A 20900-nucleotide genomic window follows, 5' to 3' on the forward strand; every position below is an offset into this window, starting at 1 on the left:
TGATGAAATCGGGGATCCAAGATCCAAACCAAAGAGTGTTACTGATTTTCTTGCTTTGAAGGCGAGTATGAGTCACACTGGCAGATATTTCGCTTTTGAGATCATGTGGTGTGCCTCCTCATTTCTCATGATATGTTATGCACCTGGACATTTGACTTAAAGGAACACTCCACTAAAATAGACTCATTTTCTAACTCCCCTAGAGTTAAACGGTTTACTTTTACTGTTTTCGAATCCATTCAGCCGATCTCCTCGTCTGGTGTTAGCACTTTAGCTGTAGCTTAGCATAGATCATTGAATCTGATTAGACCGTTAGCATCTCACTCAAATGACCAAAGAGTTTCAATAAATTTCTTATTTAAAACTTGACTCTTCTGTAGTTACATCGTGTACTAAGACCGATGGAAAACGAAAAGCTGTGATTTTAGTCTGATATTCTCTAGGCGCAGTGATGCAGCACCATTGGAAGTTGTTTATATTTTTTTGTCAATTTGTTCATTAGTTCAGCCAGTAGGTGCCTGCAGATGACCGTTTTTATGAGCGAATTACCTAATTATTCATTCGTCCGACTCAATTAAAGCACTGATTCATTTAGAGATGGAACAAATGACTTGTCTTTATGAATGAGTCATCGAATCACTTGTTCAACCAATTCGTCCAAAAACACATTTAGCAACAAAAGGTCAATGTATGTTTGTTGCTCGGAAACATGGTCAATTCTGAGTGAATATTGTCGTTCTTGAAACAAAAACAATGTACCTGACAATACTGTAGGCCTAGCTAAAATGTAAGTTTATCACTAATTAACTTTTTGTTTATTGTTCCATTGTATAAGATTAAAAAAACTTATGATATTGTGTGTGGCAAAACAAAGATTATAAGATCCTATGATATTGTGTAGCATATTAATATTAATAATGTTTCCCTCAACAGACACAAAAATAGGGGCATTTTTGTGCATCCTGCTTTTGCAGTGTGCTTTGTACACATTTTATGGGAGGTATTGAGGTATTGTTTTAATTCCATTCTGAAACACCAATAAGTTTGTTTAGCCTATTTCAAAAACATTCTTTTTTTTTTATCTCTATGTACTGTATCTTAAGATTTTAAATGCAAGAACATTCTGTAGATAACTAACTACCACTAAGACACAAAAATGCTCTAAATTATAATTGCACCTACCAGACAACAAGATATATTTAGAATGCTATGTGGACAATACTGTTTTCAAAGCAAACAGCTTTGACACAGACCCAAACGCACACAGTCTGCTTTTCTGTAATTAGTGCCCATTGTGTGGCATCATTGTCTCTGATCAGATACCTGCTGGTTCACAGGGCCACTTCAGGGCACACCTGTGAGCAGTTGGAACATGAACAAACAACACCAGAGACTAATGTGTAGCTAAAAGCTGAGATAATTAACCTCATCATCAGGGTCCACCTGGGAAAAGAACAACCATGAGAGTGGCCAGCGACCAGAAAAGCAGCTGTGAATGAGTGCAGCTAAAGGGGTGCATTAATATTTGATTGAAATGTTGTAGTCTTTGGGCCCATATCCAAACACACAGGCGGCACTTCAGCTTTAGATAACACTTCTTTTTTTATATATTTTTTTATTTTGTTTGCCTGTTCTTTCACAGTGTCCTATTTACCAGGGCCTTCTAACGACAGCACAGTTAGTGGAATAAAAGCAAATGGTGCATCTTGAATTAATTTAAAAGTACACTGATGCATTTTTAAAACAACACTTACAAAAAAAAGTACCATGGTGTTATCAATGTATTTTGGACATGTACCTTTCATTATAATACCATGGTATTCTTTGAGATAATTTGAATGAACATATGCAATAATTGTTCACTATACATTTCCCCAAATCGTTTTTGACAAGAAGTGTCTTTATTTTGAAATTAAGTTTATATATTGACAATATAATTTAGACAAGATACATTTGTAGAGAAAAAAGATGTGAAGTGAAATGATATTGAAGTTATGGCTCCCTTAAAATTGGGGCAAAAGTTGTCATTGGTGTTATTATTTAATCAAATAATTTGTATATTTTATAGAGTTATTTTATAATTCCATTAAATAGGCTACTTCTTAAGTATTTCTTCATTATAAGCTATTGACCAAGTGAGAAGAAATATGAAACCTGAAATTACAGTATTGCTATGTGATTGTTTGATTAATAGTACAGTCTTGTATCAGTATTCATTGCCATATATAACTACATAGGCCTATCTAATCAGAAATATTTAGTGTAATTTAGACACATCTCTTTGACTAATTGTGTCATTTGATTTGTTTTAATTCAGCTATTTAACTACATTGTTAAAATGCATATATTTAGAAAGAATATTTGATTTAGTCTTTTGCATTGATGACAGCATTAAAAAAAAATACTTACAAATGACATCAAACGTAATTTACATATTTACTGCAACACAGCTGGGATGGAGGTAAACTTTTCCCAGTTTTGTGAAATGTTTTGCTCTAGATGTAAGTTTGTGCTATATTTTTGTAATATAAATGTCTCTTGGTCTGATCATTTGTTATATAACATATAAAATGACAAATATGGGTGAATTATTGTTCTCCTGCACTGAATTATACCATCTGATACCATCCAAACAGCACATTTTTTGTAAAGGAATCTCTTGAGAAACAATACATTTGGTTTTGAAAGAAGGTTTCCAACAGTCTTTGTGAATTACTGCTTTTGTTGTATCAAATAATTGCAGTCTTAGAGAAAATTGCACAGCACAATGGGCTTCCACAGCTTTCTATCTCTTTTTGATTCTCTCTTGATTCTGTCTCCCTCTTTTCTGGCAGGCACGAAGATCCATCAATGTTCAGCCCCCTAAAATCCCGTCTTCAAAATTGGGCAAGCTTGTGACTCACTGCAGCATTTTTTTGTTACGTATTAATGAAATCTCTCACACCATGTGTTATTCCAGATTAGCAATTACATGAAATTGGTGCTAAAATTTAAATATTTGTGTTGGACAGCATTATACATTCTAGATTACTCTTCACCTATCTGAGTGTGAAAACAGATATTGTTTTGAAATGAATTGTTGAATGCTGTTTGATTGCTTCAGGAAAAAGAATTCTAACTCTCAAACATAAATGCTATTACAGTCTTTTCTGCATTATTACAGCATTATATTTGTTCAAAACCTGCATTTTAAGTCATCATAAATGCATCCCAAATTTGAAACCTGTTCCAAAAGCCAGAGGCAAGAGAATCATGTTGCTACATTTGGCCAAATCAGCACTGAATGCATTCTACCCAGTGTTTGTAGCTGTATATTTATGTGATTATTTTATGTATATAATTATTTTACCATTACTGTTACATTTTGGAACTGAGCTAATGTGTATATCTGCTTATCTAAGCACATTAAGCACACTTCCATTTAACTTATTTTAAGTTCACCTCAACATTTTGAATATTTTATAAATGTTTGCTCTCCAGATATGATAGCAAAGTGTCAGTTAGCAGCACCAAAAATAAAACAAACCCTCTGTCTTTCACATTTTACATTTGTAGAATATCAAGAAAAAGTGTTTGGCGTACAAGCAAATGTTTTCTGACACGGCTTCAGATATGGGATAACATATTCCTCCCACAGAAAAGAGAAAAATATCAGCTGATCTTCTCTTGAGCTACATAAGTAGCACTAATGTTTGATCTGTTGCAGGAAGTGTGGTAGATAGCAGTTTAATCCGCCATCACAGGTCTACAAAAGGACCAAAGAGTTGCTAAATTGAAACATACTCTCGCTCTGAGGTCCTGCTGAAGGTTACGGTTAGGTTCACTTTAAAACTGCATCTTTCTGCAATAAAATACTGTATATTAATGCAACGCTGGAGATATGCGTGTGCAGATAGCAGACACTTAACAGATAATCGTCCCAGTTACCCATTTCTATCTGGCCTTGAGGAAATCATTTTGTGCAACTGGATGGGCCTAGGATAAGGCCAAGGATAGTCCTTGGGCAAAGACAAGTTGATATGGTAAACTCAGTTTATAGGTCCTGTCATAAAACAGGGGCAACCATTAGCACCAACAGGTTGACTTCAGATGCATAAAGCTTCCTCCCACTCACCCTACAGGCAGGAGTCCAATTTTAGCTGTCTGTGGAACATCGACTGTTAAATATGAAAAAATGGTGCAATTTTTTACCAATTTCATGCACTGGAAACTACCCTTGAGCAAGTATGCTTCTGTAAAGGCTTAAACTAGTTACTGTATGTCCAAAAGTGAGCTCTCCTGCATTAATTATTCTTCTGCATTTTTAAGGTCATTGCACAATTACGTGTGCTCGGCAAATTCATATGCTTAGATATTCAAGATTTTTCATACAGCTATAATAAGCCCATCCTTGGTTTTCAGTGGCCTTGTCCTACTCATGTGTCCCAGCTGTAATTTGTTTGCACGTCTGCCTTGGGTTTTCTTCCCTTCACTTCTTCACTTGTTTTTACTTTAAGGCCGTCATCTGGTCAAAATTTGACTTTGCTTCTGTCCTGCCGCAAGTCTGTTTCCAAGAGTATGCTCAGTTTTTGTAATCATTAATTGATTACAAATGACATTGAATGACAGGAAGTTAAATTAACTCTCTGTCTGTCTATCTGCCGGTCATTCTGTCTGTCTATCTGTCTATCAGTCATTCTGTTTGTCTGTTAGTCGTTCTATCTGTCTCTCTGACAGTTGTTCTGTCGGTCTATTGTCCCTTCTGTCATTCTGTCTATCAGTCATTCTGTTTGTCTGTTGTTCGGTCTGTCTGTTTGTCTGACAGTTGTTCTGTCTGTCATTCTGTCTGTCAGTCGTTCTGACTGTCTGTCAGTCTGTGTGATTGTCTGTTAGTCATTCTGTCTGTCTGTTAGTCATTTGGTCTGTCTCTCTGACAGTCGTTCTGTCAGTCAATCGTTCCTTCGGTCGTTCTGTCTGTCTGTCATTCGGTCTGTCTGTCTGATGTTCATTCTATCTGGCTGTCAGTCTTTCTGTCTATCGGTTGTTCTGTTTGTTTGTCAGACGGTTGTTCTGTCTGTCTGTCTGTTGTTCTTTTGGTCATTCTGTATGTCTGTCAGTCATTCTGTCTGTTGTTCGGTCTGTCTGTCTGACAGTCGTTCTGTCTGTCACTCTGTCTGTTCTTCTTTCTGTCCGTCTGTCATTCATTCTTTCTGTCTGTCTGCCAGTCATTCGTTACTGTTGTTCTGTCGGTCTGTTGACTTTTCTGTCTGTACTGTAGGTTTTTCTTTCTGTCTGTCTGTCCATCTGTCATTCTGTCTGTCTGTCTGTCTGTCTGTTGTTCGATCTGTCTGACTGTGACTGAAAGTCATTCTGTCTTTCTGTCAGTCTAATTTATTCTTTCTGTCTGACAGACATTCTTTATGTCTGTCAGTTTTTCTGTCAGTCTGTCAGTCGTTCTATCTGACTTATTGCAGTTGCAGTATTGCAATTTAATTTGAATTCCATTTAAATTTAAAATTTTAATTGCTTTTTAAAATCTGAATTGAAATTCTGGAATTTAATTGGAATTTAATTTTGAATGGAGGACTCACAGACAGATAGATAGATAGATAGATAGATAGATAGATAGATAGATAGATAGATAGATAGATAGACTACTAAAATACAGTTAAATGTAGATCCTTGTAGTAAAGTACTGTTGCAAACCACCATCCTGAAATAAACAGTCCTGAAGCCTCACAAAATGCTGGCCGTCCTTGCCTATGCTCCAAAAGACCGTGGGGGCGTCCAACTACATCGCCCTGGGCTTGTTCAGATCGAAGAAGGAGGTTGGTGTTAAAGGAGTCAAAGAGCACAATACAGTGGTGCACAAGTGCATGAAGGCTCCAACTGAGCAAAACTGTGCTTTATATACAAAAACAGATGATCCACTTCACTTCTCCTTGATGCTCCAGCTTGTGTTTCTTTCCACATGGATGATGTGAAATCCATTTAGTGCAAGGATGATCAGCGGGGCAATTTCACAAACATGGTAAATCGATAACAACAAGATCTTCAGCCATTAAGGTAAGTGAACCAAAGGGCAATTTGTTTATTGAGTACAATATGCAAAGAGAGAAGAGAGCTCTACATTCTATTAAACTACTGAATGTCATGATGTGGCAGTAAATTGGACAAAATAGGATTTTCATATGAAAAAAGTCAGACAGAGAAGTCTTTCATGTCAGCCCTCGGGTTCTGCTCAAATTACAGGGGAATCCTTGGGATCACACTTCACCATGCTATTTTGATACAAATCTTTTGTGTAGATGGTATTGATTTAAATTAAACCTATAAACAATACATCACCAGTTAAATATTTGCATCGTTTAAATATTATTTAAATATAAACAACTAGGTCAGGGCACCTGGGGAGGGGCCCTTACCCCTCCCCAGGTGCCCTGACCTAGTTGTGAGACGCTTCATGGAATCACGGGTCATTTTAGCACTCGTTTTTCATCACCATTGTCAGGTTTCACCGGTAAAGAGAACAGCTTGACCCGTGTCCTTGACTTCAAAGAGGAAGGATATCCTGGTTACCAGGTGAATGGAGGATTTTATAACCATTAGCCAGTGTCTAGTAGTTCCACACAATTTTAATGCATCTTATAAAAAATAAGTGTATTGTTACTTTTCTAAAGTCAAACTTAAAGGGATAGTTCATACAAAAAAAATTATTTCTGACATTAATTAGTCATCCTAATGTCATTCCAAAACCTGTAAGAACCTCGTTTATCTTCGGAACACACAAATGAAGATACTTTTGATGAAATTCAAGAGCTTTCTGACCCTCCATAGACAGCAACGCAAGTACCATGTTTAATGCCCAGAAATATGACATCAGTGGCTCAACCATAATTTTATGAAGCTAAACTTTAATCGACAATTTCTTCTCTTCTGTGTGGTGTGTTTACGAGACCGCCATGATGCATGAATGTGCTTTGCTCTGCTTGTAAACAAAGCACAGCGCATCCAGGTTTTAAATCAAAACGCAGTCTCTTGCATCAGCAGCACCACACGCATGTGTTGTGACACTCATGAATGTCCAAAGAGAAGAAATTGTTGAGTGTAGTTGTTTTTTTGTTTTTTTTCTTAGTGCACAAAAAGTATTCTTGAAGCTTCGTAACATTACGGTTGAACCGCTGATGTCACTTTGACTATTTAAATGATGTCCTATCCACCTTTTGGGCCTTAAACGTTTTAGTTGCATTGCTGTCTATGCATGGTCAGAAAGCTCAAAAATTTCATCAAAATATTTTAATTTGTGTTCTGAAGATGAACAAAGGTCTTATAGGATGACATGAGGATGACAGAATTTTCATATTTGGGTGAACTATGCCTTTAAGAATGATACACCAAGACCGATAACTAATAACAATAACTATATTAGTATCCACATCAATGCAAGCTCTTTAAAGCAGAACAGTTTCTGAATGTCATATTTTTATTGTTCATCAGCTGGAAAAATCATTCTGAAAGTAATATTAATGATATTGCTCCACTGTGTTGTTATCGTTATTGTTGTGCTTTCGACTTTGCTATTATTTTACAATTAAAATGATTTTAGAAAAAATTAGAATGTTTTTCTTTTATTTTATTATTTTTTTTTTAGAGATGTACAACTCTAGTGGCCTAGAGGTTAGAGAGTTTGACTCCTAACCCTAGGGTTGTGGGTTCAAATCTCGGGCCAGCAATACCACGACTTAGGTGCCCTTGAGCAAGGTATTGAACCCCCAACTGCACCCTGGGTGTTGCAGCTTAAATGGCTGCCCACTGCTCCGGGTGTGTGTGTGTGTTCACTGCTCTGTGTCTGTGCACTTTGGATGGGTTAAATGCAGAGCACGAATTCTGAGTATGGGTCACCATACTTGGCTTAGTAGTAAAGCATACATATTATAGTAAAAATTCAGTGCTCTTGAAACATTTTAATTGAAAATTTTTAGAGTGATTGTTCAGAGACACTTTTTACAGGGGATTTGATTAGTGTTTCCGAGGTGATTTGAAAATTGCTACACTTCTCTGCTGACAGTCTTTTTTTGCTCAGGCAAAATAGTCTCAAGAAGTGCTTCTCTTATTAAAAGATTATTTTAAGGATATTTTCTTTTATATGAAGAGCTGGTGTGTGTGTGTTTGTGTGTGTGTGTGTGTGTGTGCACTAAGTGTGTGTGTGTGTGTGTGTGTGTGTGTGTGTGCACTAATTGTGTGTTTTATTAGGTTAACCCTTATATTGTTTACAGGTCATTTTGAACCATTTGAAGTAAAAAAAAAATCACTATAAATATCAACAAAATTGTTTTTTATTAAAAAGTCTTTCACAGATTAGACCAACACTTTACTAACCAGTCACAAACTTTCACCTTTGACCTTTCAGCATATTCTGCAGCTTTAAATACACTACTGTTTAAATTCTGGTCTGTAAGGTTTTTTAAAATGTTTTTGAAAGCTACAAAGACTGACTTTAATTCATTAAAATACACGAAAAATAGTATTATTTTACATGTTATTACAATTTAGGATAACTGATATCTGTTTTAATTATGCCTGTGATGACAAAGTTGAATATTCAGCAGCCATTACTCCAGTCTTCAGTGTCACATGATTATTTCTTACTATTATCAATATTGAAAACAGTTGTCCCGCATAGTATTTTTGTGGAAATCATGATAAAATCTTTACTGGTCAATTTAATGCATCTGGTTATATAAAAGTATGAATAAAAGTCTTATTTGCCCAATGTAATCTATACTTTTTGTCAAAATTGTATTACTTCAGTATTTCATATACATATTTGTTTTTCTAACCACTGGTACACTTTGACCTGGAAAATAGCCATTAGTGCCATGACAGTAACTATGAACCTTTTTAACCAGTGACTTCTCCTTGGTGTTTTTTTATGTACCCTCTGCTTCTGCCTTGTCCTGTTCATTTCAACTCATGCATGCATGCATGCACACAGACCTCTACACACACTCACAAATGCAGCTGGACAGACAGTTCACTCTAATTACATGTAGGCCCTTTGGACTCACATCTGAATTTCTGGTGCCAGGAAGACAGGTTGGGGACGTGTCAGTCACCTAGGGAATAGACACAACTCTTGTCTGTAGATCAAACACATTCAAATGCATCCTATTTTTAGCTCAACCAGGGCACATAGAGTGCTGTTTTCCTCTGACTGAGTCCCAAATGAATCAAGTCAATGTGAATTTTATGAATGCAGTTGAAAAAAAAGCCTTGTTTTATCTTGCTTCACTATTCACATATGATACAAAGTCAAAGAAAATTACTATCAGCTGTACACTTAATTAAAATCTAAGATATTTGTTAACTTTTTTTTGCAGGCCCTTTGTTTTCCACCTGAAAACAATCTGCTAATGACAGAAATGGGACGCACACAGTAAGCCTGTTTCAGTTTTAAATCATACACTAACTACAATGGTTGTCATAATCCCTCTTATTTTTAGGTGCATTTAAGATGGTTACTGCAAACTTCCTTAAGGTATTTAAACATCTTCAGGAGTTTGAGCCAGCCCTGGGAAATGTCCTGGGAACAGGACGAGCAATCTACTGTTAGAGGAGCCAAAGCACCATTTAAGGACTTTCATAGTTTGATATATTGTGAGCAATTGAGAGGAGGTATTCTTTTTCATTTGGAAAGTTTTCAAAAGGCACAAGAGATAGAAATAGCACAAATCCATCATATCTCCAGGCTGTGGATTTAGCATTCAGTGGATTTATTAGGATAGCATGCCTGGTGATGTCTTTTTCACATACATGGAGGCTTTTCGTTGATTGATTATTTTAAAAAAATGTTACATGAAAAATTCTTTATTCTTCTTTATTGAAAGACAATGTGATATTTATTTATTTTTTGCCAATTGGACCAAAAATATTTTAGAAAATAATATATCATTAATCTCTCTAGCACAAAGAATACAGAATTAGTTACCTGGGAATAATAAATGAATCTGGGGATCTGATTGAAAGCTGATTTCTTCTGTTTTCTTAAGAAGAATTTCACTGAAATTTAGATGAAAGGCTTTAAAGGCTTGTTATCCATTGACATGTCATATCTTGTCATATAGTAACATGTTCATGCACTAAATCATTGCTACTGTTTAGCCATGGCCAGTCTCTCTAAGATTTTAAGCTCTGAATGTGTAGCTGAAACTGTTTCAGAGCAATGTGTCAAATAAGCCATGCGTCTTTGAGCAGACCTGTTGGTCTTACAAGGTCATCGTAATCTTCCAGCCATTTGTGGTTTTTTAAAAGGATCAACAAGTCGCAGGGGATATGCACAGGAAAAAGTGTTGGTCTGATGTAAATGCTGCAGCCCTTAAAAATACAACCTAAACGGGAAAATTCAGACATAGATTTTATTACTTGTCTTTAAATGGAACAGTAAAAACTTATATTACAAATAATCAGTGAGTTGCATAAAGATGAACAGAACAGGCATGTAGCAATTTTGAAAAATCATTTTCACGTTAAAATACTTTTTCCAGCATAATGTGCAGAGACAATTTGTAAGTTGATTCAGTCAAAATGTGAATTGCTCTGGTTCTTTTAAGCAGCATAAAAACACTGATTTAACCAATGGTGCGAGTCTGGGACGGGGTTAAGTGTTGTCCAGCCAATGGCAGTGTTTGGGAAACCTGTTTGAATAAAGTCTTTATTTTTGCAATTCTGTTTTGTGCCACTAGTACCTTAAAAAGATTTGTAATATACTTTTATCTTAAACATAATTTTTTTCCTGAGGTTCAATGTCAAGTTGAAAAAAATAAATATATAATAACAATTCAGATTTTTTTTATATAATTTATAATAACAGTTGTAGTACTTTTTAAGACCATTTTTCCATTCTGTTAAATGGTCTGTTTTCACTGCTGCTGTCTTTTGAAGTTGGTATGAAATGGAAAATCTGTTTTTTTAAATGCATGTTATTGATATTATTGTGAACCCTTCATTAATGTATATGTATATATATATTATTTTTAAACCTTTTTTGACCTCGTAATCTTTAATCAAAAAGTCATGTCATGACTCACCCTCATGTTGTTTATAAGATATTTTTAATACTGCTGGCAACCACAGTTTTGGTTCACAATGCCTCCGATTGTGTTTTTTGTCCATGTAATGAAAGTCAATAGGAACCAAAATTAGTTTGGCCACCAACGTTCTTCACCAATGTTCAACAGGAGAAAGAAATTCATACAGGTTTGGAACAACATGAGAGTGAATAAATGATTACAGAATTGCCATTTTTGGGTGAACTATACCTTTAAACTATACCTCTTACAATTGACTGCATGTTTGCATGTACAACTGCCTCTATCCAATCAACAACTGAACCAAGTCCCAAATGGATGTACATCACAGTATGAAAGAAAAGATCTGTTGCTACTTCCATTATATCGCGTTAAGAAATGCCCCATTTGCATGTGAAACGAGCAGCAGAACTTTATCTGCAAGCTGCAGGTTTGCACTCATTTCAAATATAGTTTTACCACTTCAGCCACTTTGCAAAGCTGCATTAGATTGTTACAGGATTGCAAAGTTAGGTTTGTGACATCAGAAACATGACAACGTTCAGTTGTTTTTGCAGTATGGTTTAAATCAATTATTTTGAGGCAAGTTACAGTATGTTTTCCTAATGCAATAAACTCTACAAAGATAAAGCAAATTTTGGTTCCTCATGATATGAGGCCTTGTGAAGGATTTTTGGTCCTTAAAAGACCTCTTTCGCTCACTTGTTCTTTATCTGTCCAGTAGCTTGCAGGCCTACTGTTACCACCAGAGATCTCCTGCACTGCTGCGTGTGCTGGCTCGCTCTCGCCCCTGCAACCGCAGCATCTCCAGCACGCTTCTGGCGTAGGCGTCCCGCAGGTTAACTCCTATCGCCGACATATCCGAGGCCGAGCTGCGCGTCAGTCGCTTCAGCGCCTCCCCATGTCGCAGTGCAGCTTCTTTCATTTTAAGCGTGAAGTAGCAGGCAGAGAACCGATCGTTGATGATGGCGATAGGCAGTGCGAGAATCAGAATGCCGGATAGGATGCAGATGAAGGCCATCACCTTTCCTAGCACCGTGTCTGGACGGATGTCTCCGTACCCTACGGTGGTCATGGATGTGGTGGCCCACCACCAGGCGCTGGGTACGTTTGTGAAGGTAGTCTCTGGCATGTCATGTTCAATGGCGTACTCCACTGTGGCGAAGATGGAAATGCCCACAGAAAGGAACAGAATCAGGAGGCCAACTTCCTCGTAGCATTGGGCGATCGTAATTCCCAAAGACTTGAGACCTGGAACACACAATGAGGAGATAAAGTTCCTTAATGTAAAGGCTTATGTTCTCATCAGTGAGAAGAAATGAAGTCAGCTTTTGTAACAGCTGTTCAGAAAAAAACATACAAAAAAATCATTGGTGGCATGCGAATATTTGTTGCATTTTGAACAGATGCACTGGGATAGTACACCCAAAAACAAAAATTCTGTCATAATTTACTCACCCTCAAGTTGTTCCAAACCTCTATGATTGACTAAGTTATCATGAACACAAAAGAAGATATTTTGAACAATGCCGGTAATCAAATAGTTTTGGTACCCAAAGACTTCCATTTTATTCTTGTCCACAAGTCAATGGGAAACAAGTTACCAACATTCTTTAAATGTATCTTCTTTTGTGTCCATAGAAGAAAGGAATTGTCAATCAATTACAGAATATTCAGATTAAATCATAAATTGAGCTGTAAATAATTGCAAAATTAATTAAATAATTTAATAGACATTGTAAAAGTGACTTTGAAACTCAATAAAGTGGTTGTTTTATTTGCATGTCAGGTGAGTGATTTGTTTATACTATTTAATTAAAAAAATTTAATTAAAAAAAATATATATTTTAATATTCAAATGCACTAAATAAATTTGTTAAATTAACAGCCCTAATTTGAACATTATTACTGTATGCCAAGAGGATAGAGACTAATAAAACGAATTAACCTAATTATGTAATTACTTTTAAACTTTAAACAATAGTTTAAAAAAGGAGAGGCCTTTCAAATAATTAGGAAAGGAAAAACATTATTGCACTTCCGGCTAATTTATGCCAGCATTCCCCAATGGACTGAACTCTGTGTAACAAAGACTCAAGCTACAAGAGTTATATGTTAATCTGTTGTTGTTGTTGTTTTTTGTTGTTCTTCTAATATGTTACCTCTTTTGCCACTGACCAATTGAAGTGTAGCCAATGATTACTGGACAATTTGCATCCAAATCATTATTTCTCTACCGACTAACATATTAGATGCTGTTGACAGAATTTGAATCACTGACCACATGGTTTTATTTTGGCTGTAACATGTTCTACATAGAACATGAACTTCTCTTAGTGATGGATGAAATTGTGTTGATTTCCATATGCAAACAAGTTAAAACTTTAAAGGATGGCTATAGATATCTTTTCTGGAAATACTACTTAATGTAGACTCAAAAGTCAGTAGTGCCATTTTTTCAAGTAACCTTGTTCAAGTGTTGTTCTTGTTTTCAGAGAGCCTTTTGAATGCATGTTTTACATTGTGTCAGCTTATAAAGGTTAGATCCCATATAGCAACTAAATGTCTTTCTTAGTACATATAGAAAAAAACTCTAAAGTGTTTTAAAAAAAAAAGAGCCAGTGTTTGACTCTTACCGCAAAATATAAGTCAAGACGTAATATAACAGTAATCAAATCATCTAAGAGATTCTAGCCTTTAAATATAGACACCTGAGAACAGCTGCTACACTTTCATACTCCAAAATGGCACGGCTTCCTGAGAAATGCTTTATTTATTCTTTTTTTAGCTGCCTTGCTGAATACATTTACAGAAAGAACATAAAGTCGACATCTAGCCTACTTATTGTGCATATCAAAGCATGTCCTTTTATTTTTAGTGGCAGAAACCCGCTGATTTTTAATGCCCCTTGACCTACGTCTGAGGTGTTGGAGTCAACATGAGTGGCTGTGAAGAACTAGGCTTCTATTTTGAGAAAATGAAAATGCACTGGGGAACAGTCAAAAGATTGATATTGAATTAGTTTTTTCATTTATTTTCATTCTCATCTTTACTAACGTGTCATATTTGTCTGAAGATGGCTCATATTTGATGTTTACGACTAAGGGGACTGTCTGCCTGACTCTGATTTTCATTTGGTTTGTGTCTTCTGATCAGATTAGGTACTACTGAGAATAAACACCTTCAGAGGGGCCGAGAGAACACTGTAGATGAGAGGGACCCCATTATTAAAATGTGACGGATATGAAAATTCCCTCGTGGATTATCTGTCAGTGTTTACTTCAGATATTTATCCTGAGAACAGAACCTACATTGTCTGCTTAGAAATGTGTTAAATCTAAATTGAATGAGAGTGAGACCCTGTGAAAATTCAGTCTAGCCACAAAATAAAATAGAATATGGCTTAACTTTTGGAATGATTTCCCATTCAAAGGATTAATTATCAAACTCTGTTTTTCCTTATTTTACATTTTAAAAGTTGAGGTTGGCATTTTAAGCCCCAGTCCCACCAAATTCCCCAACCGTGCCCTCCTCTTTTTAGTTCTTGCATATAATGTTGTTTAATTATTCATGACTTCGTGGCAGAATCTTAGAAAGAGATTTTTGTTCCTTCCACAAAAATGCAAGATCAAAGCCACAAGTCTGTGCTCAGTAACTATTTGTGTGTATAAGGATCTTCCACTAAGTCTCCCTGGGATACTGTCAAATATGAATGGATTAATACATTTACTCACTCTCCCCAAAATAGACTTGCATCTTTATGAATTATGTCATTCTCCAGGTTTAGAGTCCATCAGGAGAGAGTGTTAAAATGCCCAAAAGTTATGGTGGACTGCTGAACAGTGTGCTGTGTATTTTATGTTTTAGCCTACAGTGTAGTCCATTCATGCTCGAAACCCCTCAAATGTGGCCGAATTAAAACAATTCTGCAAAGAAGAGTGGGCCAAAATTCCTCCATAGCGATGTGTGAGACTCATTGCCAGTTATCGGAAATTCTTGATTGCAGTTGTTGCTGCCAAAAGGTGGCACAACCAGTTATTAAATTTCCATATACAGGATCAGGCAAGTTTGGACAGGTTTTTTCCCTTAATAAATTAAATCATTTTTTCAAAACATTTTGCATTATCTTTGTGTAATATAAAAATTAGTTTGATGGTCTGAATTATTCAAATATGATAACTATGCAAAAAACAAACAAACAAAAAAAAACCCAGGAAGGCACAGTATATGATTTTATATGCAGAGCTTAAATGCAATTTCTTCATCTTCATTACTACATAAATACGCATAAATAAATTAATTACGTTTAATACAGGTTTCGACATTGATTTTACTGATTTTCTTTTTCCATTTTGCTTTTTTTTTAGTGGAATGTAGTGGAATCCTTTCTTGAATTTGCTAAAATTCTATGATTATACTGCTTGACGTGACAAACAGACTAAAATCTACCTTGTACCATACTGTAAATGTCAGTATCTGTATTCAGGCTTACGTATGTGTTTTGTGAGTACCAATGGCAAATATGGTGCACTTGATACACTATATAGGTTTAGGTTTAAATATGTGCAACTTGCAACAGTGCATGTGTGAATGAAAGACAGACTTTCGGTAAATTACTTCATTTTCAGTTTGTTCCTTATGCAGCATTTGTGTTTGTATATTTTCTGCCTGAATTCATTTTAAAAAAAGTCCACTATGGTTCAAAAGTTTAGGGTCAGCAAGATTTTTTTTTATTATTATTGCTTGTTTCAGCAAGGGTGCATTAAATTGATCAGTAAAAATTTATAATGTCCCAAAAGATTTCTATTTGAAATAAAAGCTGTTCTTTTGAACTTTCTATTCATCAATGAATCATGAAATAAAAAAATAAAAAAACAATTATCATGCTATCCACAAAAATATTATTATTTATTCATTTTCAAACAAATATTGCATATTGATGATAATAGTAATGATACATTTTTCCTGAACACCAAATCAGCATATTACAAATGACATTGAAGACTGTAAATGAGAGTAATGGCTGATGAAGATTCAGCTTTGCCATCACAGGAATAAATTACATTTTAAAATATATATTAAAGAAAACAGATTCTTTTAAATTGTCACAATATTTTGCAATATTACTGCTTTTACAGTATGTCTGATCAAATAAATGCAGCCTTGGTGAACGTAAGAGACTTCTTTCAAAAAGATTAAAAAAGCTCCCCAAACTTTTTTTAACCAGTAATGTATGATTATATGCTAAGATGATTTGATAAGTTTCAATAGGTATGTCACCTGTGGAGTGCCGGCCAAGTTTAAGCATCCTGAGAAACCTCATTAGCCGCAGCACCTGAACTACACGTCCAACGTTCTCCAGCTCCGTAGATCCTCCATGCAGGCTCTCCACAGCCAGAGTCACATAGAAGGGCAGAATAGCCAGCAGGTCAATGATATTCACCACACTCCTGCTGAATCTACACTTATCTCTAACACACATGAACCTGAGCACCAGCTCACCGGTGAACCAAATGATACAAATGTACTCAAGAGTGTCCAAGATGATGGGTGCGCCAAGTATAGTGAAGTCCAGAGAAATCAGAGCCATGTTCATGATGGACACCATCACAAAGAACATGGATAGCGTCCCAAACGTCTTGGCCGCCTTAGAGGAGTCCGGCTTCTCCATAAGGTCCCATAGACGTTGCCGTAAGTCGTGGCACAAAGCACCAGTGAAGTCCTCCTCCTCATTGTCCATTATATCAGCATCCTTACGAATATCCAGTGACTCCTTCATCTCTTTCCTACGGTAGTACTTGTCCCTGCAACAGCTGTCTATGCGGAGCTCATCGATGCCCCAGTACTCGATCTCCTGAAGGAACGAGATCACACACAGCTCCTCTCGCACATGTAAGTGACCAGTCTTGTAGAAGTTCATGATGTACTGAAAGGTCTGCGAGTTGCGGTCAAAGAAGAACTCGTTCTCCAAGAAATCTGCATCATCGCACAGATCTAAAGCAGAGTCTCGATTACAGAGTGCCAGCTTTCCCAGGCGAGTTTCTGGGTGAGAGGCCAGCAGTTCCTGAGAAAGGATGTAACGGCTGCCTCCGACATTTATAATGAAGAAGTCCAGCGGATCGTCGCTCGGTAACGCGGGCTCGCTGAAGAACACACTAGAGTCCAAGGACAGCAGCGATGGGTTGTCCTCGTAGAACTCTGCCGGAATTGATGAATCTGTGATCATGGTGTTCTGGGTAACGGTGAGCACTGAGAGACCCAGTGAAGGAAAGTGCATTAGTATGACAGACTGGAAAGAGCAGTATCAATAATAATGAGGATTTGGCTGCTGGTCTAAATTTAGAATGAAACTGAAAGATATTTTAGCTTTTCATATTTGAATCGCCTTTCTTGACCCTGGGTGAGCAAAACTGAGTATCATGTTTTACACTGTTCTTACTTCACCATGGTTTGGTAAATATTCTTTAGTCAGGTTTTGGGATTAAACACTGTACATTTGTGAACCATTGGTTAATGGGGATAACAATAATGCACAAAATATATCTGGTTATATTAAAGAGTTAGTTCATCTTAAAATTCAATCAGATTGAATAATAAAGTCATCATTCACCCTTGTCTGTTTCCAAACCTGTATGACTTATTCAGATATTCAGAAATATTAACGTACAGGTACATCCCTTTGAAGGACAGTGGGGTTCACTTTTGTTTTGACAAAAACGGTTGAAAATTCTTCAAAACATATTCTTTTGTGTTCCACAGAAGAAAGAAAGCCATACAGGTTTGGAATGACATGGTGAGTAAATGATGACAGCATTTTCATTTTTTGGTGAACTACATCTTCAAGTCTTCAGAAACATGCAACAAAACTCCAGGTAATGTTTTTTTTTTTTTTTCAGATCCTGGAACTTTCAGCTTTGCAAGTTTAAGTGTAGTATGAAGCCCTGTATTGTGTGTTTTATCTAGCATCATATCACGCTACTTCATCTGCCTTACTATTCCAACATATGCACTTTAATTAATATAAAAAGTCAGTTTGGATAGTCTGTGTATACAATTATATGCTAAGTGTAATACCAACCTATTGAAAGCTCTGTGTATTGAATGAGCAAATTCCCTTAATGAAAAGGGGTTTTTTTTTTCACTTTTACGGCATCACTGGCAGACATCAGACACGGTGGGAGGGAGAAAAAGCCTTTGGCAGTGTCCTACTTTTTCAAAGCTGCGTTGAGATTTAAATATTTTAGCTGGCCTGTCTAATTAATTGAACTAATGGTACTATTCTTGCGATCATTAATTCTCTTTGGTAAGCTCCTCTATAATATTGTCAAGATGGTCATTTTAAACCCTGCATTTTATAACAAGATACCATGGGATGTCACTAAAGAGATCTGAACACAATGTGAGAACAATACCTTTCAGTGGAGATTTTATTTTCGAGCAGTTTTATTTTTATTCACTAAAGCAACCCACTGTCACTGTACTCTAAAAGTGAATAAAAGCACTGCTGTTTATACCTCATCTGACCCTTAAAAATACTTTCATTAGCGTAACCCAAAATACTCAGTCAGTCACATTAAATTATATTTCTGACTTTAAACAATCAATCTAGATGTTACCATATTAAGTACGTTAGGATTTTAAATTAACTTAGATTTAAGTGCTTGTTTTACTTACATGTTGACAACATAAAAACATTAAGACTGCAGTGGAAAAGAAAGGATTGTCTTCGATGGCCAAAAAAATAAATAAATAAAAGGAAAGCATAGAAGTACAAGCAGTCTTCATCTTAGCATTCCGAAAATAAAAACGTCCAAACTACTAAAATAATACCGATATACTTTTATTTAGAAGCAAAATCTAGTTCAGTGTTAAACGTATTCAGTAGGGAACAAAAAGAAGAGGTTTAGATCCAGAGAAGTAACAACAATAAATTGATATTTTATGAAATTCAAATAATGCAAATCTCTCAATCGAATCATGCCTCTGCAAATTCATAATGTCTAGAAGATCTAAATTAATATTCATATGAAATAAATTAATATTTCTAAAAGCTGCATTTAAATAAGTCACAAACTAATGTATAGTTTTATATACCAAACAAATATAAAAAAAATACAGAAATAACAGTAACTGTGGACACCCACCTTCAGTCTATAAGGCTACACTGAAAGCTTGTGCGCTTGTGATAGGTGAGCTGGATCCATCTGTGTCTTTACTCTGTTCCCACTTCAAAAGATGCTGCTCCTCTGTCGATAAACTGAAGTACATAATGCAAACCGAATGTTCCAAAATGCTGACAATGAAGAACCGATTCAGCTCACGGTTTCACGGGTTCATCAGAGTTCGGAACAGTTCTGAAGCGCGCTCGCTCGTGCACCTTTCACACGCTTAACGCACTGGAGAGAGTGCAAGCTATCAACCAATCAGGAGACATTTTCAGGCTGCTAGGCAACAAAATCCAGACACTTAATACAACCAGTAAAAAAATTAGACGCATTGTAATCGTCTGGAAAAATCAAAGCCTTTGCTGTCACGAGATCTACGCTTGGATGCGCGCGCAGCACGTAGAAAACAACTATGCTTTGTTCCTCGTGGGTGGGTCAACTTTGCTCTTAAACCTACGCTTGATTCAAATAACTTTTCCCACACATTTCAAAACAAAGTACATGGTTTGGTAGTATGAACAGAGTGGACACTGGAAATGCAGCTGCGAGTTGCTTTCCAAACTCAGATTTATATATGTATAAATCCAGAGTGAGGAAAATGGCTCAGAAAAGCACTCTGGATCCCTCACATCCAAGTCACCCCATCTTTGAACTTTTGCCATCTGGCCGGCGCCTCAGAGCCGCAAATACCAGAACAGTAAGGTACATGAACAGTTAAATGTTCCCCACTTATGCTTATGCAAAAAAAAAAGTGCAATATCCTTATATTTATTTGTTACCCCTCCATCCTAGTACATCCCTGCATCTTATTCAATCCTATTCCATTATCATTTATAGCACAATTGTTTATATACTTATTTATTTGCCTAATTTATTTTTTTTTGTCTGTGTTGTTGTCTCTGTGTTGTTGTCTCAAGCATACTTGGCAATAAAGCTCTTTCTGATTCTGTTTCTGATTTTAGATCATTAGACCTGACAAACAGGGTTCTGTGAGGTGAATATGTGGAGAAGCAGGTTATAAAGGTTTGGCAGTCCCTGCTTTCAGGAAACCTAAAATGTAGAAGCACATGACACTTCTTTAGCACATCAGGTGTATTTGTTTTACTGTTTTTTATGTTATATGATATACCGGATATATGAATAATAACAGCAATATGGAATTAAATGTACAATCTATTCACTTTGATTAGAGAATTGCTGATCTTACAGCAGACCTGTATGTTGTATAACTACATAATTGTATAACTGATGTTGCTTTAATGAATGAATGAGTAAATACTGAATCAGCAGTTGAGATGGATCACAAATGTGTGGTTGGACTGTGGTCAGAATAGCATGAACTATAATGTGTGCACATATTTCTTGTACACTTAGAATACACATTAGTTGTGATCTTTGACATGTTTTTCTTGATTCATTATTTGGTCTGACTGCCTAAAGTTAGAACATTTCTATTGGATTAATAACTGATTTTATGACAATAACCACTTGTTGAATGTAACTTGCAGAGTGATTGTGTGACAAATATTTAAAGACACATAGTGTGTAGAAGCTGCAGTGAACGCTTTTAGAAGTGCTATTTCACTATTTCTTAGTATGCATGCAGTATAAAGTAGCATGTTGCCCCCTGCTGTTGGGAAAAGTATTGCTGCTATAACCAACTGGAAAT

General features: G+C 36.1%; 1 protein-coding gene across 1 annotated transcript; it reads right to left on the reverse strand.

Annotated features, from left to right (window-relative positions):
* Window positions 1-11502: 11502 nt before the first annotated feature.
* Window positions 11503-19799, reverse strand: LOC132158757 (potassium voltage-gated channel subfamily V member 1-like). Its single transcript, XM_059568305.1, has 3 exons — window positions 19211-19799; window positions 16347-17315; window positions 11503-12317 (listed from the first exon to the last, which is right to left on the reverse strand). Exons 2-3 carry the CDS (start codon window positions 17290-17292, stop codon window positions 11806-11808), a joined length of 1458 nt encoding a protein of 485 aa, XP_059424288.1. The 5' UTR covers window positions 17293-17315; window positions 19211-19799; the 3' UTR covers window positions 11503-11805.
* Between the last annotated feature and the right edge of the window lie 1101 nt (window positions 19800-20900).

The sequence above is a fragment of the Carassius carassius genome, chromosome 15 (genome assembly GCF_963082965.1).
Source record: "Carassius carassius chromosome 15, fCarCar2.1, whole genome shotgun sequence".
NCBI classification, from domain to species: Eukaryota; Metazoa; Chordata; class Actinopteri; order Cypriniformes; family Cyprinidae; genus Carassius; species Carassius carassius.

What these genes read in the sequence shown, in the direction of transcription:
- LOC132158757 (XM_059568305.1), bottom strand. Translation starts at nt 17,292, where the DNA reads ATGATCACAGATTCATCAATTCCGGCAGAGTTCTACGAGGACAACCCA. An exon ending in ACTTGGCCGGCACTCCACAG is followed by an intron (nt 12,318 to 16,346) that starts GTGACATACCTA and finishes TGTGTGTTCCAG; the next exon opens with GTCTCAAGTCTTTGGGAATT.